This window comes from Manacus vitellinus, unplaced genomic scaffold, assembly GCF_001715985.3.
Source record: "Manacus vitellinus isolate BGI_N305 unplaced genomic scaffold, ASM171598v3 scaffold_62_pilon, whole genome shotgun sequence".
In the NCBI taxonomy this organism is placed as follows: domain Eukaryota; kingdom Metazoa; phylum Chordata; class Aves; order Passeriformes; family Pipridae; genus Manacus; species Manacus vitellinus.
The window spans coordinates 3,267,197-3,290,666 of NW_021940704.1; the positions used below are offsets into that span (position 1 = coordinate 3,267,197).

Here is a 23,470-nt window from a genome sequence, read left to right on the forward strand (position 1 = left end):
CGAGTCCAAGCTGTGCCCAATCCCCACCTTGTCACCCAGTCCAGAGCACTGAGTGCTATATCCAGTCCCTCCTCGGACACCTCCAGGGGTGGGGACTCCACCACATCCTGGGCAGTTCCAATGCCTGACAGCCCTTGCCGTGGAAAAATTCCTCCTGATGTCCAACTTTGATGGAGGAATTATCTAAACACCTGTTGAACTCCAGTCATTCAGCTTCCAATAAGCAACTCATGAAGCAATACAGGAAAATACATGAATTTAAGTCTGCCCTACAACACCAGCTCAGCTTTATGCTATTATTTCTCCATGAATTAAAGCCAGAAAGGTTAAGCAAACAGCCAAGGTTCAGCACCAGTGTGAGTAACAGGCCGACCGGATGTGTAGCCAAGATGATTCCAGTTTGTTACCAGACAAGGCTGACAAATAACAAGACAAAGAACTGCAAAGAAAAACTTGTCTGTGTTCAGAGTAATCAAAGTGTTGCTCTGAAAGGAACAGCCTTCTCCAGTCTGACTTCCAACTGCTCCGTGCCTGTAAAAAAACATTAGGAGCTACTTCTTGTACCTCACTTCCTGGCCTGTAAGTGCATTTCATAAAGCACATCAAGCTAATTAATAAAAAGCAGCTTTAAAAAGTATCAGCACAGACATAATAAAATAGTTGACAGTATTTCATTGATTTCCTCCTGGCCTATTTGCCTCTTCATGAAGGTAGATGGAAATTTTCTTTCACCATTAAGCACAAATAATGGGGAAAAATAATTGGATGGATAATAAAAACAAGCTTTTTAACAGTATATGATAGATTAGCTTTGGGTATTGAATGTGTGAGTTTTCTTACATTGTCTGAGATAAGCCATGGAAAATGTCAGCAAAGAAACTTGTAGAACAGAGGTAGAGGCTGAATGATTTCTTAGCATGTCATATTTTTCAGCAAATATAACTATTATAGATAATATTTCCCTTTTTCAGGGCACTAGACACAAGCAGGACCAGCAAAGCAACACAGGGAACAGGGGAAAGAGCATCCCCAAAGCAATACCCTAGAGAATAAACCAAAATATAACAATATAACAACCTCCATGGCAGCAAAAGGTAAAATTAAATTACCAACCGCTGCCTCAAGTAAATGCAATTTATTTTTAGCCGCCTGAACACAGCACTACCGGAGCTCCTGTTTCACTGAATTTGACGGGGAAAAAAAGGACATTTGATTCACTCTTTGCGACTGAGGGGGGGTGGATATAAAGGAAATTTTCAGGGATTGCCGCCAAAACACTTTGTGTCACCCCCTGCAAACCCGCTTCCCAACACGGCGGCGGAGCCACCAGCACCTTCACACCGCGGCTTTAAACCCGCCGCGCTCAGACCTGAGGGCGCGCAGGGGGTGTTGCCCCGACGGGGATCAAACACGGCGCGTGCAGCCAAATAAATCCCGCCGTTAAATGGAATAAGCTCAGTGAGGGTTACCTTTGGGGTGCTGATGTGCTCCATGGCCGCCTGGCCCGCCGGCCTGACGGGCCGCCCGCCGCCATGAGGGACCGCCCGCCCCGCCCGCCCCGCCCCGCCCAGGGCTCGCGAGAGCCGCGCGGCGCCGCCGCCGCCATATTGGGTGAGGGTATCGCTGAGGGCACAGCCCGCCGGGAACGGCCCGGGATTCCTCTCCTGGAATCCCCGGGATGCCCCTCCCGAGGAATATGTGGGGCTTTTCCCTCTCAAAATGTACGGCCAACAGTGTTGCCCTCAATGGGCTAATAGCCCTCCCCACTGGTGTAAGGGATCAGAGGTGCATTTCACATTAATGCTCGGCACACTCAGCAGAGCTAATAATACCTGTTTGTCAGGTTTTCCCTGTATTTTAATTTCAGAGCACGGCGCTGCCTCTCACGGATACCTAGCCTTGATCCCGAAGAACTGCTTTAATTCAAGTGCTTGCAATGAGTGTTAATGTCCCACACAGCGGGGGGGGCAGCTGCTTCCCCAGGTGTTCTTTCCAACCTAAGTCCCAATTTCCTGAGAAATTCCCTTCAGCAGGGTGATCTTGTGTGGAGTCTGAGAATTTACAGGTTTTAATTATTACATAATGAGAATCACAGACTGGTTTGGGTTGAAAAGGGGCCTTAAAGCACATATAATTCCAACCCCTGTCACAGGCAGGGACACCTTCCATGGGTGTTTTTCCAATTGGGGATATTGGTGTGATGAGCCAGTGAAGTGTTTTTATGGATCCCAGCAAGAAAAGACTTGAACTCCATAAGGTGTTGATTAAAACACTTTATTAGAGATAAGAAATCTTTGTTCGCGAAGCCTAGCCATGATTAGAGATAACAAGAAAAGGGAAAAGGGGATACCCTGCCATTCCTTCCCTGGTGGGAATCTCAAGCTGTGTAGGATCAAATGGACCCCAGCCAGGGAACACTGCACAGATCTGGCTTCATCCTTTCATCTGTACCCTCAGAATTAACCAAATCTGAAATTCCTACCCCTCATACAAACATTCCATACTTGTACAAACCCACACTGTTTGTACTTCCAGGGAAGAGGAGACACATGGGGTGTAAATCCTGGGTGTGGAGCAGCACAGACTCCTCCTCTGCTATTAGTGAGGGCAGAATTTATTAATTACAGCTTTGCATTTGTGCTCCACATAATCCAAAATCGGTTTTCCCCCCATTAGCCTCTCCTGGGGTTTGCAGAAGGATGAGGATACTTTAGAAGGTTACTAATAAACAGAGTGGGTATGGTTGAAGGGACTCCACAATACTCCACGATGTGGGTGTATAATATCAACTCTTCTTCCTCCTCTTCCCAAAGGAAATGGCACACACAGAAGGCAAAAATAAAAAAAAATGAGGGAAGAAATAAGCACGTGGAGATTAAAAGAGCTGGAGTAACAGCTGCATTGCCCAGCCAGGCACTATCACCCTCACAGCTTATTCCCAAACTAATCATTATGCCACAGGGATCAGTTTGAGCAGCAATCCCAAGGAATAAAGAGAGCTGACTTCTTCCAGGGAGCTTTGCCCCAATAATAGATGTATTGTCCACATCTCTCTGCAATCTGCATTTACTGAGCCTGAGGAGTTGAGGCAAAGGGAGGTGTCAGAAGAAAATAAATGGAGAATGAGGCCACAGAGTTGAGCTCAGCAAATACATTTTGAGTGTATTTGAGGAGGAAGGTGAACTCATAAAAAAGGACCTTATAACCACCCAGGTCAGTGATGAATGGGGCTGATTTTGTTGGATGTATGACAGAACTGACACAGAGCAGGACTTGTACCAGGCCACCAAGGCCATGTCCCAGGCTTGACTGAACTTGTGAGTACAGCTCACAGCACCTTCAGACTACACATTTTTGCTGCATTTTAAGTCACATTTATTATAGAATTTCTCCTATACTACAGGAATATGTAACTCTTTTGATCTTGCTCTGAGTTCCTTACACTGACATTGATTCTGCCATTCACCCAGTGCCCACCCTCAGGCTGGACAGGTTTTGTATGGAGAGAAGAGGAGCTTTCTGAATTTTTTTTCAATCTGCAGAGCAGTTTGAAGAGCAATTTCTGTAATGTCATTTTTATTAGTCACTCACCCTTTAGGAAGTGTTTAACAGGCAGATAAAATCTAACATAATAAATCTCTATCAACAAAACAGTCAAATCTTGTGTGATGCGGATGAAAATTACATTTTTGGGAATATATTTGAGAAAAGAACAATTTATTGTGTACGTTTACTGTGAGAAGGATGGGAGGGGCATTACCAGACACCCACACTGCAAGCTCCTGAAATACAAGTACCAAAGGGGCTGTTGGAAAAGGAGTCTTGTTTACAAGTCTTATCAAGAGAATGGTGCCAAAAATACACTGAGATAATAAGTTTAGATACAATTCAGTGCACACAGACCCGCCCAGAGCCCAGATCCTGTCATTTTGGGAGCAGGCAGCACAAGGAATGTCATGACCAAGTCCATCAGTGTGCTGATGCCAAGGCCAGCTGAAACACCAGGCAGGAATTTGGCCTTCAGAGTTTGTTTTTCTCACTTTAGTGGTACTCAAGAAATAGCTGTGTCAAGAAAGAGCCTCAGGGAGAACACATTTTGCCCATATATTAGAATTTTGACTGTCACAAATACAGTCTGAAGTATCTTCTCAGAGAAGAAAAATTTACAAGTAGCTTCATTCGGGGAATATGAGGCTGCTGAGAAGAATGAAAGCAGAGCTGGTCATGGGCTCCTGCAAACCTTAACCCTTGGAATTGTCCTGATTCTCAAGGGCCCTTCACTGGAAATTTTTAAGTGAATTTTGATATCATGAGGTGGTATCAGAGTCTTTATGTGAGGAGCTACAGCATCACTATGTAACCTGGGCTAGTGGAAGGTGTCCCTGCCCATGGCAGGGGCTGAAACTGGATGATCTTTAAGGTCCCTCCCAACCCAAACCAGTCTGGGACTCTGGGATTCTATTTACAGCCTCTGCTAATAGACCCAAAATGATTCAACTGATGAGTTTCCCTGAAGGTTTTGAAAGTAGCTCATAGAAAAAAATTTGTACCATTTCTTACCCCTTTTTCTGCTGACAGTGATGGTCCCCTCAGTGCTACCAGTGTGGGTCAGGTGGTTCCTAAAGCCTCATTGCTCCGGTTGTACTGCAGTTGAGTCTTCCATGTCCTGGGACATCCAGAGATCTGATGGACAAAACACAGTAGTTCATCTCTTGTACCACTGAAGGAGTCACAGCACTGAGCTGCCCCCGAGCTGATCCTGCTGCAGTAATTCCAAACTCCTGATCCTGATCTCCCTTCCAAAAGTTTTACAACACCAAGAGGTTGTGATTGTACCAGACACCAACAGTTTGCATGAAGGGACCATCCCTCTCCTCCTCTAAATTCAATACAATCAGATGGAGCAACCAGGTGTCCTGGATATTTTTAGATTCCCTGGTTGTGTTGCTTTGCTGTAGATTAATAACCTGCTGCTCATGCTGTGCTGGGACTGTGGGACAGCCCCCCCCACCTGTTCAGAGTCAGAAGGGGTTTATTATTTAAAGCATCACTCACAGAAATGGAAAATCACTGTGAAGGAAGGAAAGGTTTGGGAGAGTGTTTTTTTTTCCTTTGCAGTTGCTGTGGCTGGATGTTTTTAGTGGAAAGAAAATAAAATGTCATCATAACAAGTCTGGTGAAATCACCTGACACTTGTGTCCACTTCCAGCAGAGTTTAAGAAGGGAACTGAAGAACACACAGTTTCATTGTTGCTCTTGGAAGTGAACCGAATGCATGAACAAAGAGCTCAGACAGGGAAGTTTCTTCTCTTTTCCAGTGAATAGCCAGGAGCAGGTTGTGATGATTCTCATGTTCAGAATTATTCTACAAGATTCTTTGTGTTTATTGCCTTGCAATTCAAGCTGCACTTCTTGTTTTTAAAAATCTTATAATTAAGTGGCCTGGTTTGTACCCCTAGAATTAAAACAGTCTCCCTGAACATCACAAGCCATGCTCATATAAATTTTACTTGCTGCCTAAACTTGAGAAAACAGACGTAAATCTGACTTTCACAAAGAGATGAGTTGCTGAGAAGTCCCTGGCATGAACATTCATGGAATGAGACTGTGAGGGAAGGCTGAGCAAGGCGAAAGCAAATGTGTTTACAGTCTCCAACAAACCTCTGTAGATCAGGTTTTGCAGTGTGTGTCTGTCACTGCTGGGGGAGAACAAAGCCTTCAAACCTCCCAGAGCCTGTCCCTAAGGACACAGAGCTGTTCTCCCTCACCCTGCTGGCAAGTGGGAAAGTTGTTTCCTGGAACTTTTTTTTACCAGCTGTCATTGCACCTTGGGCTCCCAGTTGGATTAAAGCTCTGCATGGATGAATGAGTTGATGACTGAGAGCTGGGAATGATTGTCTTCCCCCTGGCATTGTCTTCTGCCTGACTCTAACACCTCAAAAAGATAAGAGATCATGTGGAATTAGCTCCAGAGCAGGGCAGGTGCTCTGTAAGGATCCGATATTCCTCTGGTGTAAGACGTGATCTGCAATCCACCAGTGATCCAGTGCATTCCAGAGCCTGAATAGAATTTTCTCTGCAATCCGAACATGTTCCAGGGTCTTAAACTCTTTGTTGCAGCACACAAAGCTCTGACCCAGTCAAGCCTTGTTAGCAGTGGCAAATTTATTCCTAACTGCTTTTCTCTGATGCAATGGAGTTGTTCCTTTTTTGAGACAGGCCTCAATCCTTGCCTCTCAGCAAGCTATTGAAACCTATCTGAGGGAATTCGGATGTGGGGTTAGGGAAGCTATTGAAAAATGCCAAGAACTGTATAATACAGGAAGGAGAGCAGGGATGGTACTGAAATGCAGAACGGTATTTGGATGTCACAGCATCTGGAGAGCTGAGATGGTGTTTGGCAAGTGACAGAGAGGGATATAATTCAGGACTGGAGCCAGACTCCAGCTTTCCTTGGCTGCAGAGAGAATCTCCTCTGGGCTTTTCCCCTGACATACTCAGAAAGTTGTTTTTTCCCATTTGTACTGAAGTTCAGACTTCAGGATCTCTGCCTGCACTGTGTGTGCACAGTATTTTAGTGGGAAAATCAGCTCGACCTTTTCCTGAGGCCCAGCTTTCATTCATAGGTAAACAGAGGGGCTTCTGGAGAGAGCTTCTTGTTAGGCAGCAAATTAATGAGGGATGTCCCTAGGGCTTGCAGGGGAAAAAAATCCTTTAGGATCCCTCTATGCTGTCTCTCCTAAAGCCTCCTTCTCTATGTTGTGCTAATCTGTGGGTTTGACTCTATTGTTTAATTACAGTTCTAATCATCTTATTCATGCTTCATTTCCCACTGTAAATAAAAGGAATTTTAGGCTGCACTTTGCTTTTTTCTTACGAGTGGCTGAGTAAATTTGCCCTTTTTTAAAAAAGTGACCGATTATTTCATTGTGAAATTGTGCTCATCTTGACAACATGGCTGGGCTGAGTCATCCCACTGTGAGGGGGAGCAGCCCAGGGAACACAGAGGGAAAACTGCAGGTTGTTTGTCACCAGCAGTGTGGGGAGATCTTAAACTCTGAGTGACAGCAAATGGCAGCAGGATGACTTGGTACTTCCACACTCAAATCCAATATAGTCTGGTGAAATCCTTGGTGGGTTTATCTATAGGGACAGTAGCAAATTTCAAAGGAAGGCAGACTAAATGTGGATGTTTATTCTAAGGACAGCCCACTCCTACCTGCTTCCAGAGGGGCTCCCTGACTTCCCAAAGGCAGTTGCCCACAAGCCACATTTGCCTGTTCCAGCGTGCAGTGGTTCTGAGTTGCAGTGTGCTTTGTTAGGTTTCATTTCCAAGGAATATCATCATCCCAGAACTTCCATCTCATCTCTGTCCACTGCTGACAGGGTCAAAATGGCTTTACGAAATAAGCTGGAAAAAAATATTGGAGAAGAGTGAAGGGGCAGAGAGGGAAATAACAATCTTACCAATAGTGTTTTCCCCAGGCCTTCGCATTCCAATGGCTCTACTACTCTCTCCATTCCCTGCTGTTTTTTACCCAGATCTGCCTGAGAATGTGCAAACACCAGAACCAGCTCTGTACAGTCATCCAGCACCGGAAGACCCATCCGTGTTCATCCAACCATCCATCCATCCATCCATCCATCCCAGTTACCACCACACTGGTTCATGTGGTCTTGTTCCAATATCCCAGCCCCATGTGGATAGATTGGCTGGTTTTATTCCCAAGCACCCTGCACCCACAGGATCTTCATGTGGGGCTGCTGCAGGGAACAGTCTTTTCAAAGCCACCTCTTTAACTGAGGTGTCACAAGGTTGTTTTAGCTGGAGAGCAATGGAAATGCCATGGGGAATGGTGGATCCCATTCAGTTCTTCCTGCTGAGCTGATGCTGTGCAATGCCAAAGCCCTGCCCAGCACCCACTGGAACATCTGTTACAGCAGGAACGTGGGCAGATGAAGCAGGAATATTTCTACGGTGAACTGGAGAGAGAATATGTGCTTGTCTGATAAAGTACTCCAAGGAACCTCTAAAAGCAAACTTGACAGAGGGCACTTTGTCCAGCAGCTCTTTGCACTCTCAGCTACCAAGAAGTGGTGACAAAAAGTCCGCAGTGTGAAGAAGCACAGGCCTCTTTCATGCCCTTGGACAAAAACCAATGGAAGGGGAGAACCCAGCTGGCTTCCGCTGGCAGTGACACTGGGAATTGTGGAACAGAGTGTTTATCAGGTGTAGGTCAGCCCTGCCACATTCACTCACCCACTGCTGACCTGGCACCATCACCCTCAACTCTCGGTGAGACCTCACTTTGGAAAGACTGTGGCATCACCCACCCCCAGGCAGAGCCTTGTTCCCCCTGGATAAATCCTTCCAGTCCAGAAGGGCTGGTTTATACTCACACTGTGAGCCAATAAACACTGACTAACAACTGCCATTTCTCACTTTCCCCCCCATTTGTCTTTGATAGGAAACCTCAGAAGGGAAACACAACAAACCCCCAGGTAGTTCTAGGTAGGGAACTTGGGCACAGACATCCCACTATTTCCATTGACTGAGCCAATTGTGTTTAAACAGGCAGGAATGTTGGTCACTTCCAAGGGAAAAAGCTTTGGAAGAGTCAGGTGTGTCCTCACACTCCGTTAACAGTGGGATGAAGGTGTAAGAGACCTGCCTGGGCAAACAGAAATGTGGAGAAAGAGTCCCAAAAGAGAGTCCTAAGAGGAGTTTTGTTGTTATCTTAATAAGATACTTAATAGAAAACTTAGTCTTTACACTTAAAGGCAGAATTCTTCTTCTTTACACTTACAATAAACTGGGCAATTAACACTTTGTCATGCTAATGAGGCCATCTACCTTCTAGGTGCAGAGGGTATCATGTATTTTATATCAACAAACTAAGGCTGGCTCAGAACCTCATTAGCCCTGAAGGAACCAACACTACAAAGCAATTTCTTCCCAGTTTGTTTGCAGTAGAAATCTTTCCTCTTTCTTTTTTCTCTTTCCTGCTGAACCCAAGGTAGTTACTGAAAGGCCACAGCAATTCAGTTGCTCATCAGCAGAGCAAACTTGTGTCTAGAGCTCATATTTCATTCTCCTGGACCACCTCAGCTTAGTCAATTCTTTACAAGGTTAAATGAAAAACTAAAAGATGCAGCAAAGCGGAAAAAAAAAAAAAAAAGACCTTTCATTGCAGGGATGAAGAAGATTTTAACTGAATAACAACACAAAGTTGAGGAAGAATCCAATAAGGTTTCTTTCCAAAGAGATGAAAAGCGGGTTTTTATTCTGTTCAGATTTCAGGGCCTGTGTAACAAAGCTCATCTGGAACATTTGTTTCACTTAACATTTGGAAAGCAAAGAGCCTCCCCTGGCCAGCTCATGGATAAGTCATTCCTGGCATGTCACAGTTCACCCCCTGAACTGTGCCTTTGGTGAACGGGGCTCAGGAGCCTCGGGGGAAAGGAGTATGATCAGAAAACACATCATAAAACATGATCATTCTGGAAACAAAACTGTACAGAGTGAAGAAAAAAAAATCCTAAACCTTAAATCCTCTTACCTGGATGTTCAAACCAACGTGTGACACTGATGTTCCTTCTTTTTTCATCAGCTCCCCTCCACAAGCCTATACAAAGCAGAACTGCTCAGTTTGCACCGCAGCTGTGCGTCTCCCATCTACTCTTTATTCCCAAAGACTTCATTATCTCCCTCATAAATACTTCAGCCCTTGGCACATCTGGGATGCCAGACAGAATCTACCGCTCTATGGCCTTGGAAGCTGTTTTGAAATTCCCTGGTCCCAAGAAATGCCCTTGCAGGGATAATTTGCTGTTTCTCATCCCAGTCAGACACTCAGCCAGGTGAGGAATGCTCTGGGAACATTTGTAATGAATTATAATCACCAATCACTCTGTGTTTTGTAACATTAAACAAAATACTTCACTGAACAAAAGTTTCAGTCCGTCCAGGATGTTCATGTCCATGATTGCAAAGGAGATTCCCAGTGATCTTCCTCCCCACCATTTCTCCAGCAGTGCAATCTGACGGAGACATTCCAGCCCAGGAATGAATAAATAAATAAATCTGTGTAATGGTTATATTTGCCCAGCTGAGATCTTGTTCAATCTTATTGTTTTCGAAATGGAAGCCTAAAGTTTTTCATTTGCCGACATAAGTGCTGGCCCAGTATAATCTTAAGAAAATAAATTATATATTTCAGATGTCACTCCTTTCATTGAGAGTCCATGAGTGTTAGAAAACAAAGATTGTCAATGTAATATAGACTTCTATTGCCATTTCTTCTGTTGAGACCATTGCTCTGGGAAATGTTGAAGTCCTTTCTCCCTTCTTAGGCTGTTTTTAATTCACAGAAAGGTTTCTGCAGTGGCTGCATGTCATGGTAGAGATAGTTGTGATCGTGTGTATAATGTGTTATAATATTTATTTGTACAGTCATTGTAATATATTCCCTTTCCCCCATTTGTAGTCTGGTGTGTTTTGTCTGGAAAAAAAATCTCACATTGGGTTGAGATGTGGGAGGGGGAATGGAGCTAGGGGATTGGATTTTGGGGCTATCTCAAACCATGACACTGCATAATAAAATAAATACATTAGCATCTCAAATTTTGGGTTTTTTTCCAGGCAGCTTTGTCAGTTATTTACAACCTCTTAAGGAAATAAATGAGTCTAATGTCCTAGTTAGAACAGCTGGGACCGATTCATCACTGGATGGGTGTAGCCCAAAACTGTGTATTCTATGGCCCTCCATGCCATTTTCCCAGGAACTGTTGTAGGGGGGGGGAGCCTGCAAGGTGGGGGAGGTGTGTTCCTGTCCTCATACCCTTTTATGGAATTCCCCCACTCTGAGGGAACGAACTGAGCATCCTTTTATGGAATTCCTCGCTCTGAGGGAACAACTGACCATTCCTGCCTGAACTGGAGAATATATAAACCTGGAGTTTCAGAACCTTACCACCACTCGTGGGATCGAGAGGAAGGCTGCAGCTCACCGCTCTCAACCAGACTGAGACCACCACCCTCAACTGGACTGCAATCACCACTTTTGACCAGACTGCAGCAGCTCTCCCACCAGCAGGTTTTTCCCCTCTCCCTTTACTTTGGACTCAAGGGGGGGCCAAGGAACACCACTTTGTTCATGCCCCAGGGTGCTGGGTTATACATTTGGGTTTTGTGGGTTAAAACCAATTGTTTGTATAATTGTACTTACTGTATTATTTTAATAAATTGTTATTCTGACTTATAATCTCTCCTTTGAGTTGAGTTCATTTCCCCTGCTGGTTAACTCTTAAACCAGCACATCTAGTAACCAATGTAACCACAGTTACCTTTGTTTACCCCATTTAACTTGATGGTCATGTTTGTGTCTCCACTCTGCCATAGTTCAGGTACTAGCAGAGCTGTGTCTCCATCTTCTCACATCCACACACGGACCCTCATGGTGTCCTTCTCACCTGTGTTTTAGGACACCTGGATCCCCTGATCCCCTGAGGGATCCCACAGTGTGTCAGCAGCCACAGATGCAGCTTTCACAGGTAAAGGTACCACTGGGAGCGCCGAAACAATCACAATGGGCCTGGAGGAATCTTAATTAATGCCACAAAGCTGTGGCACAAAGCTGGTGCCACAGGTTCTGACTGATGGCAATTTTCCTGTCTGGGTCATCTCCAGAGGTGGAAACTCCAAGTTTTCAACTCCCAGGCTTTCTCAGGCTCAGACAGACCATCCTGTTATTTCCATCTTGATCACATTTTCAAGACCTTCAGCTTTTCTTTTGTGGCAGCATCTGACCTTCTATACTCAGTGTTTCATGTTCATTTACTAAGTGGATGAGGCATCCAGTCTCTGTGTCAATCATGCTGCTGTAAAATAGAATCACAGGGGAAAAAAAGATCAAAAACAGGTTGGCAGATGCCTCTGGAGGCCACCTAGTCCAACCTCCTGCTCAAGGGAAGGAATTAAGGTTCAATTAAGGTAAGTATAATAAGTACCTACATTAGAAAGTCTGAGAGATGCAAGAGAAAAGAGGGCTGACACAAGATCAGCTGTTGGACCTGAGAATCCTAAAGCTAGTATCCCCTTCAGTAACTCTAATATTTCTTTTAGTGTGAATTATTTCATACTCTTCTGTTATATCTTTATTTTCTAACATGCAAGTTTGTGGATTTTATTAATTGCTTTGGGCTGCAAGGCTCAAAGCAGAGCAATTTAAAGGCAGACAGGAAGAAAAGCAGCACAGCAATACAGCAGTGTGTGGCAGTGACAATTTAATATGCACCAGCAGTGCAAGGCTGACCTGCCACCCCTCCTCTAATGCCTTCAGCTGTGCTTCACCAGAGACCATCAGCCTGAGCAATACTGGGCTTACCAATTAACCAAGAGTAGATTGCAGTTTGGAAGGCAGTAAACAGAGCTGTGGTGTTGGCTGTGGTTGTTCTGACAGGCAGGGATTTCTCTCAGTCACTGTGTGTATCAAACCCCATCCATCACACTGGGAATCACTGAGAGAGCACGGGGAGCATCCATGGGAAGGGCTGTTCTTCAGTTTGAAATGACTTGGGGTTTGTTATGATTTTCTTTTCTTGAACCATCTCTCCTCTGCTGTACCCAAGGAGGGATATGCACAAGGATCAGCTCCTGGGGAGCCACAATTCCAGAGGCTGATGGAGCTATTTCAGGCTGCCAAAGGTCGTGAGGTGGGGTCAGTCCCTTCTCCCAAGTAACAAGTGCAGGACAAGAGTAAACAGCCTCAAGTTGTGCCAGGAGAGGTTTAGGTTGGATATTGGGAAAATTCCTTCCTGGGAAGGGCTGTCCAGCCCTGGCACAGCTGCCCAGGGCAGAGGTGGAGTCCCCATCCCTGGAGGGATTTAACAGCCATGTGGATGTGGCACTTGGGGACATGGGTTAGTGGTGGCCTTGGCAGCGCTGGGGGAATGGTTGGACTCAATGGCTTTAGAGGGATTTTCCACCCTAAATGACTCCGTCAGTCTGTGATTCTGTAAGCTCAGTTTAAGTGCCTGAATTGAAGGAGAAGCTGCAGAGCACAGGTTTTGTTCACAAGGTGTGTGTGGCAGAAATGCCCTCAGGGTTTTCGGGGTATGTTCTGAACTCTCTGTGTCAGGGGCAGGGAAACAAGGTACCCACACGCAGTTCTGCAAACCCACCCCTGACTTGCACCAGCCCTTAGTTCAGTTTCAGGGCTCCACAGGGCACTGCAGTCCTGACCTAACTTGTCACCAGCCTTTCCTGGTGATATCTTCTTCTGGGGAGTTTGCCAAGCACCGAATCCTCCTCATCAGTGACACTTCTGCAGCTGGGAAAATGTCACCCAGCTGAGAATAAAGTCTAATTCCTATATAACATATGCCTCACTCAAGCACATCAAGGCTGGCTCTTCAGTCCTACAATCCTGCTTGTCTCTGCCATTTCTCTCAGCTCCTGTCCCTCCAAACCGTCTGTGGAACAGGTTATTTCTGCCTGGCATTCCAGCAGAGCTCAGGAATTTGTTGCAGTACCAAAGGGGAGCTTTGCTGTCAGAAGGGACTCTGTGAAATAAACAGAGAAATAAAACCTCATCCCAGAGTTTCAGCTTCATTAGAGCCAGTAAGTCCATACCCCAGGACAGGTGGACTCTTTCTGCACACTCATCTGATTACATTAATTGATAATTAAAGAAGGTTTCCAGACCAAACAGTGCCCTTTATTTCAAATGTGCAACCTTGCTACTCTTTCAGTGGGGATATGATCCAGGGCTTGATCTGGGAATTGCACTGCTGGTTATGCCAGGGAAATTCGTATGTCATACATATGTTGATATCATGCAGGACAGAACAAGCTCCAGCTTGGTGTTGTTGCCTGGCTTTGGTCTTTCCAGATGGCTGACAGGAGAAAAAGGGGGTAAATTTCCATAGCTGGGACAGGTGAAAAACAGTGAATGGAAAAGAATGAGTTATTTTTATCTTCTCTGTCAACTAAAAGATTTTAGACCAAATGTTCAGCTGATTAATCACGTTGAAAAGTTTTATTTTAGGTGAGAAACTGGCCCTTTCAATTTTCCCTTTGCTTGGGGACATGAGTTAGTTGGCCTTGACAGTGCTGGGAGAATGGTTGGACCCCATGGTCTGAGAGGGCTTTTCCAACTTAAATGATTCCATGACTCCATGATCCTGAAAAAGGCCTTACAAGCCTCTTGGTGTGGATGTTGGTTAAGAACACAGAGAGATGCTCTACAGGCAAGCTGTGCCTTCTGAAAAGTGGATCCCTTCCCACCATCTCGCACCATGGGAACACATAGAAAATGGGGCTGTTTCCCTAGTATCTCTCTGGGCTAGTGCTGGGGCTTTGTGTCCAGCTCTGCTGAACTTTGCTGATGGGCAATATCTCTCCTTCCAAGGAGGGAGCTAAAAGTAAAAGCCAGTTTTATCCTCCGTGTGTATCCCACTGTCACTGGGAGCCAGAGATCTCTGGAATCCCGCAGGGGCTGCCAAGGCTGTGGTTTCCCAGTCACTGGCACCCTCTGGTGTCAGAGAACACAGGCAGGATTTGATTGCTCAGGGAAAGTCCGAGTTGGGTTCTTTGGGAGGAGTTTCTTTTCAGGCCTGTGCCACGTTGTTGCTGCTCTTTCCAAGTCCTGCTGGCACCTCTCCTGTCACCTGGATGACGTGTTGGGCTGTGTCTTGGGAAAGGGAAGATGCTGGAAACCAAACTAGACTGAAAAATGACAAAAAAAGCAGGCATGAGAACAAATATTTCACTTGTTTTAGATAATAGAATAAATTGCCATTTGGGGTTAGGTTCTTAATCTCACGTAGAGTTATGTAATCCTGCCTAAAGACAGTTTCTTGTGCAGCTCAGGCATTATCCCTGAAATGTCTGTATGCACAAATTCAGGTGGGTATTTTAGGTTGCATGTTCCTGTATTTTCCTGACCCTTGACTGAGTTAGATGTGCTTCTGTAACTGTGACTGAGATGCTATTTTAGATGTCTAAGATGGTAAGATTTGCAGAGCTGGATACCATCTCTTGCCCCTGGAATACACGGATGTCTGGGAGGGAAATGCATTTCTTGCAGTACCTCTGATGTAGGCACAGCAAAGATCAAGCTGGGAGTCATTGCTCTGTGTACAACATAATAATACTGGCATTTGGAGGGAGGAGATAGTTGGCAGAGTACGGAAAAGCCTTCTCAGAGAGGGCAAAATCAGAGGCAGATCTCAGTGAAAGTGCAGTTTCCAATTCCTAGCGCAGCCTAAGAGTATTCCCTGCTGGAATACATCAACCACTGGAGATGTGAATTAACCCTTCAGGACAGACACCTCTCAGATGGCTGGAAAATGAAGGGCAACAGTGGCTAAACTTCAAAGCCCCGCTTTAAATTGCCCCCCTTTTTTTTTGCAGACTGATTATTTTGCATTGTATCAGAGATCAGTGGGAAGAGAAGAAAGACTTTGAGCAGGAGACTAAAGTAACACATGACAGAGCTGTTCCATGTCTTAATGTCTGGGGATTTAATCCCGTATCTCTGAGGCCAGCTGGGAAGAATAGAAGACTTTTCTTGGCATTAGATGAAAATTAAAACACTTATGAGAAATAATGGTCAAGCTGAAAGAGGTTCAGAGGTTGAGGTTTGGCTTTGATCAAGTATCCGGAAATACCAGAGCCTCTTCAAATGCTCTGAACCCCTTGGTAATGAAGGGGGCAAGAAGGACACCTTGCTTTTTCAACATTTTCTGTTGTTGCCTGGTCATAGGAATATAATGAAATGTGACCACTTTCTACTCAAAATCAATCAGGGAGGCTCTTGTTTTAATGGCCATGGAGCAGAAATAAAAATACAGTAAAAATACAAAGTGACCTGAACTTTTCTAAAGTTCTCAAAAGATTTGAGTCCTAGGAGGGCACAAGTTGGTGAACTGTTTATCTTCCTCAAATATTTCCCCTTGCCTAAATGCCAAGGGGGCAGTTTTACTGTCCATGCCTGTGGTTCAGTGCACTTCCCAGCTCCCTCCCCAGCTCCCTTCCCTTCCCTCCCCAGTTTCCTTCCCTTCCCCTCCCCTTCCTTTCCCAAACCTTCTCTTTCCAAATCTTCCCTTCCCTCATTGCTTTGTGTTCACATAAGTGTTGTCAGAACATTTTAGGGGACATCTGGGTCCAAATCCATCCCAGATGGTGACTGAGGGAAATGAAGAGCGTGGCACCAGGAGAAGATGTGATCCCTGTTGTATCACAGGGGCTGCGTCCTGTTTATCCCAGCCTTTGAGGTGGAGCTGTGATGGGAAACTGGAGCAACAAACAACATTCAGCTTCCCAGGGTTTGCTCACATGTTGTTTAGTGGGAAATCAGGATAAAAATCTGGAGGGAGGGAGTCTGCACTCTCCAGGGTCTTCCCTTGCTCTGCAAGGCCCAGTTTCATGGTTTACAACCTGAGACATCCCTGTGCTGCAGTGGGATGAACCTCTGCAGTGCAATCCCAAACCAATGGATTAAAATGAGGGATTGGGAGCAGATGCCCAAGGCATAGGGCACAGAGGATAAAGCCAGAGCCCAGGGCAGGTGTGAGGGGCACAAGCCCTGCCAGGGACGGGACTGAGGGCCCACACTGGGCGACTCCCAACTTTCCATTTGGCACAGCCAGCACTGTCATAGAAAAGAAAACCCCTTTGCCCCTTGCAAGACCCTCTCCAGATGTTCCCAGGATTGGAATTCGCCCATTCTTCGTGTCAGGCACGCTCATCATTTCTGTCACATCAATGGTTATCAAGGGGCAGTGTCTGCAGGGAAGTGTCAGGATAGACAACCACAAGAGACATCAGAATAACTTCATCCAAGAAACAAGAGCCATCAGAAATCTCTGAGAGGACTTGTACCGAGAAATACCAGAGTCTTGCCCTGGACACCCAAATCACTGCTTCCTTTGTTCCAGCTCAGGTACCACACTGGCAGCTGAAAACCCTTTGGTGACAGAGCGCTTTTGGAAGAATTTCTCTTTGCTGGTTTGCATGTTTTCCGTGTGTCCATCTGCCTTTCCCTGGGACTCACCGAGATCTGAAACTTGGGTCCTGACCCTCCCTTTGCTGCTTCGCTTTGCTCCTCTGGAAGTTTAAAAAAGGCAAGGGATTTGGCCAAGCTTATCCCATCTTCTTTGCTTAAGAGAACTGTGAAGGATATGTTCCTGCATGAAATTACCGGATAATTTTCTTGTCTTCATTTTCAGTTTTTCAAGTGTTCTTAGGGGAAGCACTGCCAGACTTTCAACATATTGTTATGGTTACCACCTTGATAAATATAACCCAATTCTGTCTGTTCTCCCCTCTCTCTGAGCCTTCTCTCCTGACTCCTTATTCTCTCTCCTATCAAGCAGAAGTTTCTTTTCTTTATTTTCAGCACCTCCACAGCCTTTTCCTCAACCAGTTTCCAAAATCTTCATGGCTGCTCTTCACCTTTTCTGCCACCTCTCAGTTGCTCTGAAAATGTTCATTCCAGTTCCCTGCCAGAGCATAGAAAAGCCTCCAGCTTGTTCAAACTTCAGTGAAACTGGGGTTTTTTGCGCCTTCTGTTGCTCTGATTGAGAGAAGGTCTTTGTAACTGCTCACAGATCCTCCTCCAAGGAGCTGTAGCTCACAACAAGTTGACCTCAGGGCTGATCCAGTCCTACTGTTCCATTGTACATCTCCATGGAGTCTATTGGCAGGGCAGGAATTATTTCTATATTATTTTCTGTATTATTTGATGCAGCACCTTGCACACTTTTCTTGTCCGACAGGTAATAAACACACACACACAGAGAAATAAAAATTAACTGGCTATTCCCCAGCCTAAGAGACACCCTGACCATGCTCTGGTGAGCCCAGATGCTGCAAACGTCTGGAGTTAGGCTGATGAAGCAGGATTTGAGCTGTCCTGGTCCTTCTCAGTGACTGCAGTTCAGGTGTAAATGCCAAGTCTCTGGTAGCAGTGTTTTACACTTGCCTGTTGCATAAAAATTAAACAAAAAATAATAGTAAGAGCCCAAGGGTCAGAGACTCATCCAGTTCAGAGCTGGAGATTTTCAAAGCAGGTTTTCCTGTGAGATTCCAGCAATCCAGGCTTCTAATCCTTTAAACTCTAAAGCAGCTGCATCTCAAAAAAGAAAGAAAAACTCACAAACGAACTAACAAAAATCTCCAGACTGGTTTGAAGTCCGAACACTTTGTGATTCGAGGTGGAACGAAGGTTTGGTTCAGCTCTTACTGCATTGGACTCTTGGTTTCCACCTGCAGTTGCAGCTTTGTTTGGCACCACCTGGGCCTGAGCTTTATATGGACTGAGCTTGCCTGAGCTTTACAGGGATGGAGCTCACCTGAGCTTTACATAGAGCTCATCCTGATCCTTACACAGGTAGAGCTCACCTGAGCTTTACATGGACTGAGCTCACCTGATCCTCACACAGAAGCCACGAGGACTCCTCTCCTGAAAATCAGACTTATCACATCTGAACAATATCTGAACAACCAGGAGCACTCAGGCAGAACAGCCGCTCCCAAAGCACCCTCTGGAAATCACCATCTCAATGAGCTCTGCCTTCCCCTTTCCCACGTGGGGTCCTTAGGGGAGGGGGGGTCATTGGGCTGGGCAGCCTTTTTTGACAGCAAGAAGGGCTCATTCCAGAGGGGCGAGCCCAGCAGGGAACACAGGAACATGGAATTTCCTCCTCAAAATACCTGGGGTGGAAAAGTGCAGAAATGAGGTTGGGTCTTGAGGCAGGAGAAAAACAGAGGTGGAGTTGGGGGCAGAGGACAAATCACCAGGAGCGAAGTCAAAGTCTCACTCAGGGAACATTCAAGACCTGCATTATACTGAAGTCTGTTGGATATTGCCGGCTCAGCCACAAAATAATTCTCCCAAAAGGACTAATGGTGTTAAATCCATGGAATGAGCCATCTCTGTCCTGTTCTCTTTGCTGAGGAGGCCAAGCCCCCCCCCCCTTGTTTCTTGTTTCCCTGCTCAGACAGGTCTGACTCTCTCTTCACCTTCAAGCCTCCCTCAATCCTACAATTCCATTGTAAAATCCTGATTCTGGGATCTGGTACCGCAGCTACAAACCGGGAAGTTTCCAGTTTGTGCTTTTAGAATAACAGGAATTTTTAATCAGCTCCCTACATAAAATCGACGAGGGGGAATGTGCATTTCCCTAAATAAGAGAAACAACCCTCACACTGAAAATAAAGACTTCTCTCTGAGGGCTATTTCCATGGTAACTCGTAAATTCGGAGCTCCAGCTGTGTTGGCTGCGGGAAAAGGTAATAGGGTTGTTTGTTGTTGTTAATAATGGGAAACCATTGTTGTTAATAATGGGAAACCATCACCACTGTCCTGTCATGCAAAAAAAGCCTGGACTGCTTTGGTTTAAAACCTCCCCGAAGCTGGCAAAGAACGAGCTTGCACAATTTCACCCCCGGCAGCTGGAAGACTAAGATGAACAGAAGGAATGAGAGGAGAAAATGATTCATGATTTAACCTCGTTGTTCACAACCAGCATCCCAAAATATCCACGTGTCCCTTTTGATCCTGTCAAAATTCCAAGTGGGTCACAAGTTACGTAAGTATGTTGTTGTATATTGATTTTATACACAATTAAATATAAGCGTATACAATTTCATACATGATTCTATGTCTGGTTTTGCAGTGGTTAAGGGAACATCACAGCACACAACAGCCCACGGCAAAATGCAGATGAAAGATTTTGAATTAGGGAAAAAAATACCCCCCAAAACCACACACACACACAAAAAAACCCCCTCCTCACATAAAAACACAGCCACACATTCTGACCCTGAACAGGAACTCTCCGGTTGGTTTCCAAGAGTTTATCCCTGCAAAGTGAGGTGGTGGAGTCCCAAAATAATCCACGTTGTTAAAGACGTGTGTGCAGAGAGAGGAAATCGGTAAGGGCAGCCAGGAAAGTGTTAATTGTTAACGCAAGGAACACCTCCAGGAATCTCTTTGCATTTGAATCCCTGATTTAGCAGGGTTTTCATACTCTTTTAACCAGAAAGATGGGAGGAAATAATTGCATCCCTTCTCTTTCCTGAGGCACATTTGCTCCTGCTGAACTCTGCACAGTGCTGAGCATTTGGTAAAGCCCAGCTAAGGCTGCTTTTCCTCATAACAACAAAGAATTCAAGTTAATATTTAGTCTGGGCTTAATAGTGCTGAGGTTGAGCCTGTGAGTAAACTAGAATTTACCTTAAGGCAAATTCAGCTTTGGACTTGAAGTGTCACTTCAGTGATTTGATGGCATATCACTCACCCCTGGCTGTCTGGGAAGGCTGCTCGGGATTTTCTGGATCATTCCCATGGATTTATAGGATTAGGTCCCACGCACTCAGCCAACCTTACACTTGCAGGGCTGAAATGCAGCAGGGCAAATGCGCGTGCCAATTTGGAAAGGTCTCTGGTTCCAAACAGAGATTTCACTTAACAATTCTGAATCCAGGGATCTCTTTACCCATGTTTGCCAAAAAGCCAAATAAAAATGAGGCATGAGAGGTGAGCGACTGGCAAAGGTGATGAGACTAATGTTGTTGGCATGTTGATTTATGACTCAACTGAACCTCCAAACTCGTTAATAAAGCATAAATGTGCAAACTGTTCTCAAATATTAAACCAAAAATCAGCAGAAGGGAGACAATTCTGCACAAATGTTTCTAAAATTCGGATCACTGGACAGCTTCCCTCTACAACCACTGACATCACTCCTAAAAATTGTATGGGACCAGCTTTTGTGCACATTAAATATGTTTTGGAATCTTCAAGCCTCCAGACGTGGATCCTATTAACACACAGTTGGGAGAGGACTAAGAAAGACCCCAAATGGTCTGGTTTTATTTTCAGTTCAAAGCTGAAAAAGTCACTGCCACTCCCGGGCTGCTGCAGGGTCTTTGTAACGCTGTAGGATTTTCCCATGTAGATGAAACTTCTGGAGAGCTCAAAACATTTTGTTCCTTGACACTCATGGATTGCACTCTGTGTAGGGAAAGCAAAAGTGCAAAAGAGCCTTTGGAATTTCCAACTCCAAAGACAGAAACTAGACCAGCTTAAAGCTTCGAAGACTATTTTTTTCCTACATTTTTGGATTAAAATCTGCTTTATATCCATGTAATTCATTATCCATGTTAAACAGGTAAAAATTATCTTGATACCGGTTTGAACCAGCTACACCTCAGAGCCTGCTGGAAGCTGGTTATCCCTGGATTTTCTTTCTACTCCAGAAATGTTATTTCTCACTTGTGACCGTGTGTTGTCCCCAGTCTCCCTCCTCTGACACTTCGGCTACTGATGAGATCCTGAAGGAATGAAGTTTTGGTACCAGGATAACCCTGGGCTTTCCATGAAGTTTTTGTACCAGGATACCCCTGAGCTTTCCACGTTTTGGTACCAGGATAACCCTGGACTTTCCGTATCCCGGTTCTCTGCTGCTGACAGTGCCCAACCACTGTGCCATTCCCAGCAGGAACCTGCTCCCTGCGGGAATGAGGGAGGGAAATGAGGAAGGTGGAGGTGGAGGAGCCGCAAATGGTTTTCAATTAGTGGGTCCTCCATTGTCGCTGCAAAGAGGGGATTAGGGGCAGGTCCCGGGGGGAGATAAAACCTCCTGGAGCGGGAGCTCAGGCAGTGCCCAAAAGGAGGGGGAAGAAGGGGCAGCTTGTTGCCAGTGCCCAGTATGGCTCGGGGTGTGCTCTGTGCCCTGCTGCTGGCGCTGGGCTGCGCCCTGGGCCGGGCGGGGGAGTATTGCCACGGCTGGTCGGGGGGTGCCCAGCGCTGGCACCGCGGCTTCCAGTGCCCCGAGCGCTCGGACGGCCCCCTGGCCACGCTATGCTGCGGCTCCTGCAGCCTCCGCTACTGCTGCTCGGCCCCCGAGAGCCGCCTGGACCAGGGCAGATGCCCCGGGGAGCCCCTGCCCAGCCCCAGGACCCCTGTGCCAGGTGAGCTTTGCTAGCGTGCAGAGGGAATGTCGGCTGTGCTTCCTTCTGTGCCACCTTCCCTTGGTGGCATCGGCCGGGCCCCTTCTTTTCTTTGTCCCCGCAGCTCCAAGCTGTCACCTCCGCGGCAGAAAGGGTTGGAGCGCTGGCACCCTTCGCTGGGAACAGGGAATAACTGGGGGGTTCACTCAGAAGGCTTTTCTGTCAGTCCTGCTCCTAGAAAACCCTCTAAACTACTAACAGAGTACCCTGCGAACACCTCTGGTGTTCATATCCCCGTGGAACGTGTTGCTGATCTATTATGGGTTGGACTCGATGATCTCAGAGTTCTTTTCCAACCTAGTTGATTCCGTGATTCTGGATGATTCTATTAATGCATGTGCTCTAAGTAACATATTTAACTTCAGTTCGGGCTTGTATCCCTCAAACCCAAACTGTGCAGGCAATGCAACCCCAGTTTAAGTACTAACTGTAAAACTCGGCTAATTTCTACTTTATCACACACGAGTGACCAGCAGCTGTGTCACCTGAGTTCTGGAAGAGCTCTTGCACGGATTAACGGCCGGGGCTATAGGACTGACCCTCTGCATTTCGAGCTTTCTCAAGTGACCTGCTGTAACAATTCCCAGTGTCTGATCCTGCTGCAGCAAAAGAGTCGAGAGTGAAACCACTCTGGGCTACCCCTGGTGCAAGGATTGAGAGCAGAGTATACCCTGGAATGCCCGTGGATGATTGTTCCTAATGCCTCTTTGCGATTTCAGTGCCCGTGTACCTGCCTTTCCTCCTCGTCGGCTCCGTCTTCGTGGCATTTATTGTTGGTGGCGCCTGCGTTGGAATTTGCTGCTGCAAATGCTTCAAATCCCGAGCTGAGGGGCAGCAAAGTGGGCTTGCACCCGGCCAGACTTGGCTACTAGAGCCTGACGTTCCTTCTGGCCTCCCCAGCTCTGCCCTCAGGGGCTCCCTGGGCAGCGCCCCTCCAAGCAGCATCTGCACGGCTCTGCCTCCACCCCTCCCTGTCCTCGGGCTGGCTCAAAACCCTCGGTTCTTCTCCCCTCCATGCGCCAGTGCACAGCTCTCACACCCTTCCCGTGCTCTCCACGGGATCCCAAGGGATCACACTCCAGCACCGTTCCTTAAAAGAACAATTCATGGACATGGTGCTGAGGCAGCTCTTGGAGTGGCACAGGGTAAGCCAGGGGTGTTCTCAGCAGTTCATGTCTGACTGCCACTCACAGCACCCACCTGCATCTGCCTCACGGTCATCATGACTACTTTGGGACTGAATTGAGGACTTGGAAATATTTGGTGCTACTAGGAAGTGCATCAATTTTGGCTTTTTACAGCTCTGAGGGCACCATTTCAGAACTTATTTTAGCTTCTTGGCATTTTTCACTTGTATTATTTTAATGCTGCTGAAAAAGGGAAGATTCTGAGCCCTGCACACCTGCTCAGGGAACAACTGGAGCTCCAAAACTGAGTCCCACCCTCCCC

The 23,470-nt window shown here is 46.1% G+C and overlaps 1 protein-coding gene across 1 annotated transcript; it reads left to right on the forward strand.

Moving 5' to 3' along the window:
• The first annotated feature begins 21,720 nt into the window (after positions 1-21,720).
• Positions 21,721-23,267, forward strand: LOC103763059 (protein shisa-1). Its single transcript, XM_018083241.1, has 3 exons — positions 21,721-21,982; positions 22,741-22,968; positions 23,215-23,267. The coding sequence occupies exons 1-3, from the start codon at positions 21,721-21,723 to the stop codon at positions 23,265-23,267; spliced, it is 543 nt and encodes a 180-aa protein (XP_017938730.1).
• The last annotated feature ends 203 nt before the right edge of the window (positions 23,268-23,470 follow it).